Below are 14,395 nucleotides of genomic sequence, written 5' to 3'. Positions count from 1 at the left end.
CAACCAGTTTAACTTTTAGAAAAAGTTAAATTCTGGCTAAAAGAAACAAGTCAGGAAATGACAGATGCTGGCGAGGATGTGGAGAAAGGGGAACCCTCCTACACTGTTGGTGGGAATGCAAGCTGGTGCAGCCACTCTGGAAAACAGCATGGAGGTTCCTCAAAATGTTGAAAATAGAACTGCCCTATGACCCAGCAATTGCACTATTGGGTATTTACCCTAAAGATACAAACGTAGTGATCCAAAGGGGCACATGCACCCGAATGTTTATAGCAGCAATGTCCACAATAGCCAAACTATGGAAAGAACCTAGATGTCCATCAACAGATGAATGGATCAAGAAGATGTGGTATATATACACAATGGAATACTATGCAGCCATCAAAAGAAATGAAATCTTGCCATTTGCAACAACATGGATGGAACTAGAGCGTATCATGCTTAGTGAAATAAGTCAAGCAGAGAAAGACAACTATCATATGATCTCCCTGATATGAGGAAGTGGTGATGCAACATGGGGGCTTAAGTGGGTAGGAGAAGATGGGATTGGGAGGGAGACAAACCATAAGTGACTATTAATCTCAAAAAACAAACTAAGGGTTGCTGGGGGGAGGGGGTTTGGGAGAAGGGGGTGGGATTATGGACATTGGGGAGGGTATGTGCTTTGGTGAGTGCTGTGAAGTGTGTAAACCTGGTGATTCACAGACCTGTACCCCTGGGGATAAAAATATGTTTATAAAAAATAAAAAATTAAAAAAAAAAAAAAGAAAAAGTTAAATTCTAAAACAAGGCATCATTTCTTACTGAGTGTATTTTGTTTGCTTGATAAGTTCTGTAATATGAATACTGAAACTCATTAGTTCATTTTTATTCCTCAGGCCTAGCAGAGTTGCAAATGCAAAACTGGCACTTCATGAATGAGAATAAGAGAATGAACAAAGAAACGCAGAGACACCCATGACACCAGGGATCAAAAAAAAAAAGCATGGTGGGCCCTAATCCCCTTAAAAATGAAACAAACTGGGACGCCTCGGTGGCTCAGTTGGTTAAGCCGCTGCTTTTGGCTCAGGTCATGATCCCAGAGTCCTGGGATGGAATCCCACATCAGGCTCCTTGCTCAGCAGGGAGTCTGTTTCTCCCTCTGCCTCTGCCTGCCACTCTGCCTGCTTGTGCTCTCTTTCTCTAACAAATAAATAAATAAAATAAAATAAAAAATCTTAAAAAAAAAATGAAACAAACTGCTACAATGAGTGGAAAGAACAATAATGTACTTTCTACATATTAACAATGTGTTTTGCTCATTAAAAATTAGGAGTCCTGGGGCTCCTAGGTGGCTCATCGGTTAAGCATACAACTCTTGATTTCAGTTCCTGTCTTGATCTCAGGGCTGTGAGTTCAAGCCCAGCACTGGGCTCCATGCTGGCTGTGGCACCTACCTAAAAACAAACAAACAAACAAACAAGAACACAAAAACACAAAAAACCAAGGAGTCCTAGTATTACTGTATAGCCAGAAAGAACAATTAACTATGACCAAACTGTACAATCTGCTTCTAGAAGACTTTCCCCAAACACTGAGTGTCCAGTATCAACCCTATTCAGCATGTGGAATTCTATCACCTAAGGGTGTCCTGGGGCTGCTAATTCATCCTGACAGGATGCTTGCTGGAAAACCCTATAGCTGAAAGCCACATGGGAAATACTGCAAATACTTGCTCTGAACATTTTTCTGCAAAAGCATATTTGGGCTACACAGGATATAAAAGTACTTCTTAGAAAATCCTAGCTTTGTCTCCCACTTCTGTGCTGAAGTGGTGCAGATCTTCTACCTAAGAATACAAGGTAGGCACCAAAGTACTAGATTAACATTACATACTAGTATTAAACACTTTTGACTCTTCCCTCTAGAGTCAGCATAAGAGAACATCAAGCACTTCCAATACTGCCAAGAAGGACATTTCCAAATGACCATTACCCAATTCTTGTTTTATTACTCAGAGGAAACACAATGTGTTTCTTAGAAAATACAGTCTCAGGAATGAGTTATCCATCCATTCCTCTGTAAGTAAGTAAGTTTTACACTTGGACTCAATTAGGTCGATGGAAAATAACATTCTTCAACCACTTGACTTTAACCCTTCAGTCCCTCAGTATTGTATGTCAAAGGTCCCTGGGATTTTTTTATACTTAGTGAAACTAAACAGTTTATCTGTTCATTATATTAATCAATGCCCCAAGTATATGATAAGCTTAATGAGGCAGCTGCCTCAGAATTTGAAACTAGAAAATATTTTTTCTCCCCCAAGGAACATTTATGTTTCTTTCTCTTCTAACATTGAGATTTATGAACTTTTAATGGTTCCTTAGCTTGGCTGCCCAGAAGCTAAGAGATGTTTTAGGTTCATTCACAGCAAAAATATTTATATCTTTATTGTGGGATTATTTGTTTTTTCTTCCACCATTACAATGCCATAAAACTCAGTTTGATTTTCATCATTTTCTTGATCTTACTACTGAGGCCTTATTTTTAGGTTCTCAAATTTTTTCCAATATGAACCAAAGTATAAATGATATTTAAAAATAAAACTATGCATAGTCATCTTATTTTATGGCAGAACCCAAGTAACTGCTTGAAGTACCCAGAAATTAAAATGCATGCTGCCTTTTGCATGCATCACTTTCATGTGTTTTTTCCCCCAGAAGTTCATAAATATCTTCCAACAGGGATGGTCACTGTCCCATTTTGGTAAACATACACAACCAAATCTGCAAGAGGCATACAAATGAAGTTGACCTTACATGCTGTTAAAAAAAAAAAAAAAAAATCCTTCAACCCAATATTGATACTACAGCACAGTGCAATACAATATAGAAGCTCTTTTTGTCTGAGAACGTAGAAGCTTTCCTTATAGCTCTGTGAAAAAGACTGATAATCGGGTTTTTAAGAAAGAGTTCTTTATACAGAACTCTAAGTATTTTTTTAAAACCATACTATGACCTAACAACAAGATACTGGTTAGATAAAACACAGTACATCCATTCAATGAACTGCTACATATCCTTTTAAAATATGGAAATAAATTCATGGTTACTTATACGAAGAGTTAGGTACATTTTGTTATCTTAAAAAACCTGTTAACCTTATCAAAGATAGTAATAGTGTTACGATTATTTAAGAAAACATCCTCTTGTTGGGGGCGGTGGAACTGCATGCTGGAAATGAACTGGAAGTGCTGAGGTATCTAGTTTACTTTAAAATATTTCTACACTCATAAATATCTACTTATCATCTGGATAGATAACAGACATAAACAAAAAAGGCAAAATGTTCACTGGTGTTAATTACGCTTGTCTTTGGTATTCTTTGTTTAAAAATTTCTTAGCAAATATTTTTTAGCACATATATATATAGAGAGAGAGAATAGTGATATGGAATAGTGATATATATATATATAGAATAGTGATATAGAATAGAATAGTGATATTTATATATCACTATTTTTTAAAGGAAAATATGCATAAAAGTATGTAAAGCCTCTTGAAAGCTTAGCTATGTTTATCCAGATGTGGACTTACATGCTCTGCTTCATTTTCTTTATACTTTACTGCATTTTAAAATTTTGTACACTAAGCATGCATTTCACTTCGATATTCTAAAAAAAATAAACTATTCCAAAAAGCTTTCAGTTCAGAACATATCACAACATTCTTAAAATAAAAATGTAGCATACAATATTACTATGCTTAACCCTTAAATGCTGGGTGGTTTCTTCTCTCACCTGTGATGAAGACCTCGTAGCTTACAACTTTCAGTGAGCATCATTGTCACCTGAATTTCAGAAGCTTGATCTATATAAAGAAAAAGACTAATTTGTATATCAACAATAAAAATAGTCATAATAACTTATAAAGCTTCTAATCAATGCAACAAGAGAGAGAAAGAGAAAGATTGGTAAAGCCAAGATCCCACATCTGAGCTCTACCCAGTAAAATACTGAACCAAGAGCAAAATCCAGAACACTGAAGTCAGGCACTATGAGTCTGTGTCACATTCGCTCCTTAAAAGTAGAGCTGTCGAAGCAAAACCAAGCAGAATCACTCCCTCTTCCACCCTTGCTAGTTGTGTCCATATTTCCAGACAGCTTCATGTAGTTTAAAACCTTTGTAGGCATGTAAAATGGGTAGACAAAGAGAGCCAAAAACTTGAAACACTTCGTATTTCTTTGGAAAAAGGTGCTTCACACCAATGGAATAAACTCCTTGTCTAAAAACTGCTCAAAATTTAGGATCATTTAGGAATGGCAGACTGTGCCTTTATTTCTTTCTGTAATCTAAATAAATTTTAATTAAATTATGGCCAGGATGATTTGGGGACCAGTAGTGTATTTTTCAGACTGCGAACTAGTAACAGTTGGAGTTCTGCACCGAGTTAATAACTGTTTACTTTCCTGTCAAGGGTATGAAGATCTAAGTAAAAATATTTAAGGCGTGTCATTTTATGCATAATTTTTCAAATTCTTAACTTTAATAAGCATACTCTATTAAGCAAGGGACACTTGAACTGGATAATGATTTAAGAAAACTTTGAGTTGGGGAAAAAATAATTTTATCCATTTAGTAAGAAAAAATCATTTTCCTGGAAAAAAAATCTTTTAAAATACTTACATTCCAAAAAATTACAAGAAAAAAAGATAAAAAATATTTATTTCAAAATTACAAAATATTAGCAGCTATAAAACAAGACCCTAACACCAGTAACCTCAAAATAATTAATTCTATGAAATTCAATTTTATAATGTTCATTGTGTGAAATTCAGATTCCTAATTTTAATTTCTGTAAATTTATATCAGAATATCCATTAAGTCTCTGTGCAAATTTATGAAATTTTTAAGAAGCCAAACTGCAATTTCTTGCTTACGCCTAAAGGCAAAGGACAAAATCTTTTAAAAACTTACTTCTTGCAGTTTAAGAAGTACTTCTAATTGTGTGGCATGTAACAAAGCATATGGATTTGTGAAAGAATTTGGTTAGCCCTACATATCTTCAATTTAAAAAATCATAACATTCCAAAAGAGTAAATCTCAGAGATACCCAATCGTGTGGAGTTATCTAATAATTTAGAGGCAAGGACTGTGGTCAGTGGATTTCCTCTTCGTTTCTCATGCAAACCATGACCACATCTTGGCTAAGGACTCACTGTGCTTTCACTTATTTCCGGCTAGCGCAGAAGGAACATTATAATTACAGTGGTAAGGCATAGAAACAACCAAGTGCCTACAACTTCAAGTGTGTCCGGAAGGAGAAATCTTATCTTGTGAAACAGCCCCAGTATCCACATTGTGTTTTCTTATCACTATTATTTCCCTTCCCCCTGCTTCCAACCCCTAAATCAATCCAATTCTGTATAGAAAGCTCTTTTGCTAATTAAAGATTCATTCAGAATAAATTAGTAACAACCCAGTTGTAAACTGCCCACAGATTATGTATAAACCTCAGAAAAATATGAAAATTAGAGAAATATTTCCTTAAAAATGGGGGAAATGGAGGTGGCTGGCTAGCTCAGTGGGTTTAGCCTCTGCCTTCAGCTCAGGTATGACCTCAGGGTCTTCAGATAGAGCCTCCCTGCATCAGGTTACCTGCTCAGCTGGGGGCCTGCTTCCCCCAACTCCCCACCGCCTGCCTCTGCCTGCATGTGATCTCTGTCCGTCAAATAAATAAATAAATCTTTTAAAAAAAAATGGGGAAAATGTAACAAATCTCAATAGTTACCAAACTTAGGGTTCAAATTTTACATTTACAAAGAGTAATATGTAAAATATCCTTCAAAACTAGTCAGGAAATCTAATGGACCTAACGTAAATATTACCCTTTAAAAGTGCTTTGGGGGGGCGCCTGGGTGGCTCAGTGGGTTAAGCTGCTGCCTTCAGCTCAGGTCATGATCTCAGGGTCCTGGGATCGAGTCCCGCATCGGGCTCTCTGCTCAGCAGGGAGCCTGCTTCCCTCTCTCTCTCTGCCTGCCTCTCCGTCTACTTGTGATTTCTCTCTGTCACATAAATAAAATCTTTAAAAAAAAAAAAAAGTGCTTTGGGGCTAGCAGAGGTAGGTAGATAAAATACATACTGAACAATAGAGTAAGTTAAAGCACTTTTTTAGAAAACATAAAATGTGTATGTATGTCTGTGTGTGTGCATGTATTTGAAGGATCCTTAAGCAAGCAATCTTGCTAAATTAAGAGAAATCAAATTCTACATTTTTTTGTTAGGTTAGTACAGCTTTTTAGAAAAATAAACATAAATCCTTCATACTCTCTACGAATTCACTTAAGAAGACTGAGAAACATAAGTTCTTATAACTTCAACAACTTCATAAAACTGCCACCTCCTACCTATAAAACTGAATTTAATTTTCCCCTCTATTTCTGCATCAAAATGCTAACTTTGTTTTTTTCAAAATTAACACCCTGTCATCTCAGTCTATATCAGACACTGTCAGATATTAGGTACCCTATAAATTACCACTTTTTTCTTTCTCTTAAAATGAGCAAATAGATTTAACATATAAGCTTTTATATATATGAACTATAAACTAAAAAATTCAGCATTAAATTTCTCCAAAATATTATGTGAATATAGGTATTCTGTTCATGATAACATAAACTTAGTGCTACTCTTTAGCAAACAATCAGACAATATCTATCAAAATTTTAAATGTAAACACTTCTTATGGCAGCAATGCCAACTACAGCTGTACCTACAAAACTAAGCCAAGAAGTAGACACACACACATGGATATTTTCTGCAGCATTATAGCAAGGGGAGTGTGAGGAAAGTGACTAAGGCTATTCACATAAAGTACTTTGAGTCTGGGGGTCAATTTTTTATTCATTATAGACTGCAGAACTGGGAGTGGGAAGGAGGAAAGGAGGGAAAACTAGTAACAATGTTTTTAAGAGGAAAACCCCAAAATTTTTACCTAGGAAAAACACAGTATTAGATATAGCAACAATGAAGTTAAATGGATGTAGTTTAACTACAAACCTGGGTAATACCTAGTGTTTTAATATCTTAAACTATTAAATCTCTATTTTCTATACCTTATGAGAACAAACACATATTTCCTCAGAAGTTAGTTTCATATGAGCTAAATTAACATGGACTGACTGAAAGGTCTGGCACAGACTAAGAATTTGAGACAGAATTTCACTGGCATGATCCACCTTAGGAAAGCATTCTGAAAATAGTATGGAAAAAAAAAATCCTACCTTTAACTGTTTTTACAAATGCTTGCTTTTCTTTATTTGGGTCTTTTTCATCTACTAAAATCCCATGGAAAATACGCCCAAAAGTACCTAAAAGAAAAACAGTAATTAAGGAGATCACTAATCATCCCCTGAAGTGGGCTCCCTGCTCAGCAGTGAGTCTACTTGTCTCCTTCCCTCTGCTCCTCCCTCCTGCTCATGCTTTGCCCTCTCTCTTCTGCTCTCTCTCAAATAAATAAAAATCCTTAAAAAAATAATATATTTTTAAAAGCAAAGAAATTTTTAAACAGCTTTTAGAAATGCCATATTTAAAATAAGTACATGAGAATTCTTTCTGAATTATCCTAAGTAAACTAATGATATAGCCTGGAATACTAGAACTCCATAATGAGGCATTTATGAATTTCTAGGCTTAGCTCTGGAATAATAACAAAGGAGAAAAATGGACTCCCCGCATACACTCAAAAACAGACCTAAAATACTTGCTTCTTCTCATTACTATTTGTCACTGGGGGCAGTTCAAGCCCCTCTCTTAGCTGTGATTAACCTATAAGCACCTCAACCAAGAGATGAATTCAGAATGACTCATATGTATTTAAAACATTCCAAGCTAGGGGCGCCTGGGTGGCTCAGTGGGTTAAGCCGCTGCCTTCGGCTCAGGTCATGATCTCAGGGTCCTGGAATCGAGTCCCGCATCGGGCTCTCTGCTCAGCAGGGAGCCTGCTTCCTCCTCTCTCTCTCTCTGCCTACTTGTAATCTCTCTCTGTCAAATAAATAAATAAAATCTTAAAAAAAATAAATAAATAAATAAATAAATAAATAAAACATTCCAAGCTAGACTGTGGAAAGGGGGAAGAAAAACATAATTCTCTTTTGAACAACTTGAGGGGCTCAATGAAGTACTACTTTATTATTAATTTCTATACTCCTCCATCAGCATTTCCCCAATTAATATCCTATAACTCAAGAAAGAGAATAAGGACCAACAAGCAGGGAAGGCATGGGTAATAACATCTATAAAATATCTATTTTGTGTCAGTTCACTTAATGTACATCATTTTATTTGATCTCCACAGCTAGTTCAAGAACAGACAATGTAGTCCCAATTTACAGAAGAGGCAATTGGACGTGGAAGACAGTAAATGACTTCTCCAAGGTCACACAGGTGATGTGAGACTGGGATTAGAAGTTGGGTGTATCTCCAAAGCCCATGCTTGCTCTGTCTGCTGGAGTCCCTATACTATCTGTCACAGCAAACTGGCTTGCTAGGTGAGGATATCATCTTTAAACAAAAACGAAAATATATTTAAAGGTAACAAATGCTAATATAAAATATATGCTTTAGTATATTTGAAAATTAATAATTACACCAAAGCTGTATCAAGGCAAATTAAAGACCTAAAGAAAGAGAAAATAAAAATCAGTTTTATAAAGGAAATAAATTGTGCACTTCTATCTATCCTTAGACACAAAGAGATGAAATTTTTAAAATTTGAATTAAAAAAAATTTTTTTATAGTGCTAAAATACTAAATCTCCTTTGAGAAACTGGTTTTGAGATAATAAATACCTTCTTGGAGTACATCTTTTAAAGTTATCCTCTCCCTGGATATTGCTATATCCTTCACCTTAGCTTTGGCCTCCAAAAGAGTGACACTTCTCAGGTCGTTCTTCTCTATCCGCAAGGTAGGATAACCTGAGGAGCCAACAAAGCCAAACCAAGAAATATAAATACCCTTATTATGCCATCAGGGCCAACTAATTCAGTCAAAACCTCAGGACTCAAGTCACAGGAATACATAAATGGAAGAATCATACAAGGAAAAAGGCACACACATGAACAGGGAAAATTACTTGTAAAAGACACACTAAATTTGAAAGAAAACACTTTTCATCTACCCTAAAATCTTAAAATGAGTAATTAAAATAGGAAACACTAAAATGAGTATTCCCATTACCACCACTTCAATTGCCTTTCAGCCAAATGAAACAAGCTTTAACTCACAGTGTTTAATTTAATCCCTTCTATGGACTGGTTTTTTCCCCCAAATTTTCTAATGCAGTCTCCTAACAAAAAAACTTTCCAAATGAAGAGATGTCATAAAACTACCTTTTCTAACAAAATATCTAATCAATGTCATTTTATACAGCCTAGTCCTATCACTGTGAGACACATGTTATTCAGTTCCCATATTTACCATTCTTATGATGGCAGCAAAAACAAAATTTAGCCATAACTTAAACTTTCATTCCAAGAAAAAAATGTTAGAATAAAAGAAGGATTCAGTGTCAGCAAGTAAAAATTAGAATGGTATCTCTAAGATTTATGCACTTTGATAAACACATGGAAGAAAACTCCCTGAAGACAGTTAGCAGATCTGGATGGCAGTCACCAAAGGCTGCTGTAAGATCTAGATGATAGGCCTGGGAGCTTTGTGACCAACGGATTAGGCTGACATCTGATCCCACTCATCAGCAGTCCAAACAGGATATATGCAGGTGTGTGTCTATGTTTGTATATGCTTAATCCTACCTGGAGTTCTTGGGAATTTCTTGGATCTGTTGTGTTTCATTATTTTAGAAAATTCTTGGCCATTATGTCTTCAAATATTTTTTACTCCTCTCTGTCTTCTTTTATTTATACTCAAATGAATTCCCATTGTTTTAAAAAGTGTTTGTTTTTGCCATACATAATAATCCATCTATTTCCTTAAGATAATGTCCATAAAAATAAATACATTTCTTATCGATAGTAACTAAAAATATTTTTAATACATAATTTCAATGAACTTTTAAAAAGTATTTTCCTTTTGACATATAATAATCGAATCTCTACTTCTTCAAGGTTACAATCACAATAAAAAATTGATAATGAGCAAAGCTTGTCATCTAAACATTAAAAGCTATGATGTGTTTCTTCTGAATAGTCTGAACTACTTTCATAATTGTCATCATATCTTCTGAAGGACATATAATCCTTTCTTTTATTGGTAGTGATGATAACTACTGTCATTTCCTTTAAATTTCACTTAATCTTGAGAATTCCCTCTTCCTCCTTTTCTTTCTCTTGCCATTCTTGTTAAAGAAACAAGTTCAGGGGGTGCCTGGGTGGCTGAGTGGGTTAAAGCCACTGCCTTCGGCTCATGTCATGATCCCAGGCTCCTGGGATCGAACCCAGCATCGGGCTCTCTGCTCCACGGGGAGCCTGCTTCCTCCTCTCTCTCTCTCTCTGCCTGCCTCTCTGCCTACTTGTGATCTCCGTCTGTCAAATAAATAAATAAAATCTTTAAAAATAAATAAATAAATAAACTTAAAAAAAAAAAAAAAGAGGAACCAGTTCAGTTATCCTAGAGAATGTCCAGCATCTGCTATTTCCAGTATCATTTAACTTGTTCCTCTATCCCTATATTTCTTGTAAACCTCCAGTCAGTTCCACAGCTGTAATTAGATCCAGGTTAACTCTTGGGGTAGGGAGAGGAGACAAAAATACAGCATGGGTGGTGTATCACATGTGGGAGTACAAAATATCTAGCTGTCCTACAGTTAGTGATGTAAAGTTTCATTAATGGAGTCAGGCTGTGACAGTCTGATCCCTCAAATGATCCCATTTCCCTTTGTTGACAACATTTTATGCACTGATGATCTTTTCCTGAATCAAGTATTTTAATTGAGGTTGCAAATATGATTTTCTAATTCCATCACTCCTTTCACATTTATTAGTCAGGATTCTTCTGTAAAGAAGCATTTTCTCTCACCAACCAATACTACCTGGTTACTCTGGAACTGCTGAAATATGAAATACATTTCATACAGCCAGTGATCAGAATGAGGCATTATTGGTACCTCACAAGTACCTAACGCCTAATGAGGCATTATTGGTACCATCATGAGAGAGTTACCTCTTGTGATGATCAACTTTTTCAAACATATTAAAACCCATAAATTTTTACATATTCAATGCCTCAGTTCACTAAAGTCATTCTTTTTGAAGCTCAATGCCCCATCTCAACCTGTCCATCCTGACAGTCCTGAAATCAGCCACTTCCCTAAAGAATTCTACTTCTTTTGAATGGGAAACAGTAGTGAAAGACTGCAGCAAGAATGTAAGAACCTAATTAATCAATAGCACTACTGAATTGAACCCTGATTTTGGTCCACTGTTTATGCTGATGATTATGTTGGTTTTTTATTTGTGTGGAGACTGATTTTTCATTATGTTTAAATTATATTCTAAGAATGATTATTTTCCCCAACATCAACATGTTACGGTATAAAAACTTTCATCAAAATCCTATTTGAAGAAAAAGGAAATCAGATTCCATGTTCTCGATTCTAATGGCAGCTATTATGATTAAAAACCTATTATGATTAAAAAACAATGTGCCTGGCTGGCTCAGCTGGTTAAGCATTGGACTTTTGGTTTCAGCTCAGGTCATGATCTCGGGGTCCTGGGATAGGCTCCGCACTCAGCACAGAGTGACAGAGTCTGTTTGTCCCTCTCCCGCACCCTCTGCCCCTCCATTCCCACCAAGTGTTCTCTCTCTTGAAAATAAATAAAATCTTTAAAAAAAAAAGGTAAAATCTACAGCCCTTAAGATTATCAAACAATTCATTAAAATCTAAGACTCTGTTTCCATACAGCTCAATAGCTTATTCTAACTAACTACCTGAAAATATTCCCTTTGAATTTCTACAGAAGTAATTCTGTATCCTTTTTGATGTAATTAATCTATGGAAATCTCCCCCAAAATTAATTCTAGCAATTAAACTGAAATTTTTTAAAAATAATTTTTACCACTCCAATTTTAGAATGTTTCACTCAATGCTCTAGAAAGCAAAAGTTGAAGGTCCAACCCAATTCTGTACATGTTAGATACTATGTACATAGGATGGTACACAAATAACAAAGCACACAGGTACCACTGGCAGAGAGACCACAGAAAACTTCAGTAAATCATCTTTACAATTAAATTAACTCTTACTGGTGATAGGAGTTGCATTGTTGGGTGTGTCGGCTCTCAGATACTGAGTCGTCTGGGTAGATGGCTGAGACAGCCCTTGGGAACTACTGCTGGCACTGATACTGCAAACAATTTTTAAAAGAGAAATAACTGGTAAGTCATCTTCAATGATAAATTTCCTTTTTCTATATACACAAAAAAGCATGCAGCCTTTATAACCAGCTCAAAATCCTGATGGCAATCTCAATAATGTATGGATGTCCATCACAAACATTCCATGTTGAAATTTTAGTCTCAAAATGAAGAGCTATTTCTCTTTTCTGTCTCCACAGTCTCAAGCAGGTTCATCTTATCAGTCATTCAGAAATGCATGTATGAATCCTCAGACACCAGAGACAGCAGTCCTGAACCTCACAGAAAGACATGTTAGGGACCTATGGGTCATCTCTCAGGAAAAGAGCCCATGCTGTTCAGTTAGATTTCTTTTTTTTTTTTTTAAGAGTGGAATGAAAGGCCTCTTTCACTAATGGTCCAAAATCAAATGGACTATATCAAATAAGGAATATCAAAGCAAATCAAATATACCAACATGCTCAAGGCTTGGGAAGGGTATCGTATCATTTACTGAATCACATACATTTCCCTTTTCCCTCAATCCTACCTTTTTAGAATTTATGGAACTTACCAAAATTTCCTAGTACCTGAGGCATTCCATTACACCATATTATTCTTAAATAATATGGGAGATCCAGAAGATCATAGGCTCAAGTAAATGCTAACTCTGTACTCAAGATCACTACAAATTAATACCTCTTAAGCATTTATTCCTGCCTTTTCAGTAGGTAACCACAGAACACCTGTTTTTGGAGTTCTAAGTACTACTCAAAGATCAGACTGAAAATCAATGTTGTTAAAAGTCCAGAGGAAGGAAGATAAACATCACCAACCCCAAAAAGGGAAGATAAAGGACCTCAATTTACTTACCCATAAAATGGAATTAAGAAAACCTACCTCCCAGGATTTTTGTGAGGCTCCAGTTGTATAATGTATGTGAAACTACAACTTAAATAATACCAGCAACCAACATACCCTGATAGCTAAATAAAGGGCCAGCCTCAAAATTATTTACTGGTTGTTTCTCTCCAGTAACTGAACAGTAGGTGGCACTCTTGTACCACCTCAGAATTCTTGAAAAGCCTACAAAGATGCTAAGTACATTATTAGCCGCAAAGCTAATTAAGTAGAACTGCCAGAATTCAGAGATGCTTTGGCTCCAGAGTCCATGGTCTTAACCACTAGGTTAAACTCTGAAAACAAGAAATAATTTAAGTTGCTTTTATTCAATGTCTGGAAACCTTTGCCTGAAAATAGAAAGAAGCGGAACACCCAAAGCATGAGTGGTAACTGATTATTTTAGCAGACTAACATATACGTTCTATATAATCTGACAGTTTCTGCACAACTCTATCCAATGTGTGTTCAAAGCCCTAGTATACATGTAACCATTCAAGGAAAGTGTGTGGATCAAGACTCTTAAATGCCACGCTCCTCAATGACTCCTTTAACTCTACTCAAAGTCTTATCTAAATGTTCCTGTTACTTTATTCCTACTCAGAATCTTCTAAACACCATTATTTCTTCCTCTGTAAACTGTAATTCTAACTTCAACATCACCATATACACAAAATCTGAAACATATCACCCATGTATTTCTCTTCTCATTCTTACCTCCTTCCTCTTCCTTTTCTACTCAGATAAAGCAAGTACAACAGAGGGGACAGAGAACCTTAGGGGCAGATATCAAACTCAGCCAGTTCCCTGTCCCCTTGTGTTTTTGTTTATGCCACAAATATGCCTATCCACTGTGTGTATGACAACATGTAGGCCTGCAGATTCAGCAATGAGTAAGACATACTGCTCCCTAATTGGACAAAGCTTACAGTCTAGTGGGAGAGACAAGTACACAAAAAATTATTATAGGAGAAAAAAGTACAGTAACTGCTACCAAAGAGAAAGAGAGGGAAGGAGGGAGAGGAGAGGCATAGGGCAGGAGAGAGAGAGAAACGGAGAAGGGAGAAATGGGCAGTTGGGAGGCTTAGAAAAGACTTCATGAAAGAAAAGGCAATGGGGAGGTGAGAGTTGAAGAAGGAACAGGTTTGGACTGGTGGAAAATGCAG

General features: G+C 36.0%; 1 protein-coding gene across 2 annotated transcripts in view; it reads right to left on the bottom strand.

The window, feature by feature from the left end:
* Window positions 1–14,395, bottom strand: part of RYK (receptor like tyrosine kinase) — an 86,366-nt gene that overhangs the window by 22,964 nt on the left and 49,007 nt on the right. Inside the window, exons 7-10 of one of the 2 annotated variants that reach the window (XM_082718846.1) lie at window positions 12,240–12,340; window positions 8,828–8,962; window positions 7,262–7,348; window positions 3,779–3,848 (exon numbers count right to left, since the gene is read on the bottom strand). In XM_082718846.1, coding sequence (XP_082574972.1) covers window positions 3,779–3,848; window positions 7,262–7,348; window positions 8,828–8,962; window positions 12,240–12,340 — 393 coding nt within the window. The remainder of the gene's footprint in view (window positions 1–3,778; window positions 3,849–7,261; window positions 7,349–8,827; window positions 8,963–12,239; window positions 12,341–14,395) is intronic. The other variant, XM_082718847.1, reaches the window with a different exon arrangement.

This window comes from Mustela nivalis (genome assembly GCF_964662115.1).
Source record: "Mustela nivalis genome assembly, chromosome: 1".
NCBI lineage: Eukaryota > Metazoa > Chordata > Mammalia > Carnivora > Mustelidae > Mustela > Mustela nivalis.
The sequence above is the reverse complement of the archived record's forward strand: the minus strand, read 5'-3'. Positions and strand labels throughout refer to the sequence as shown.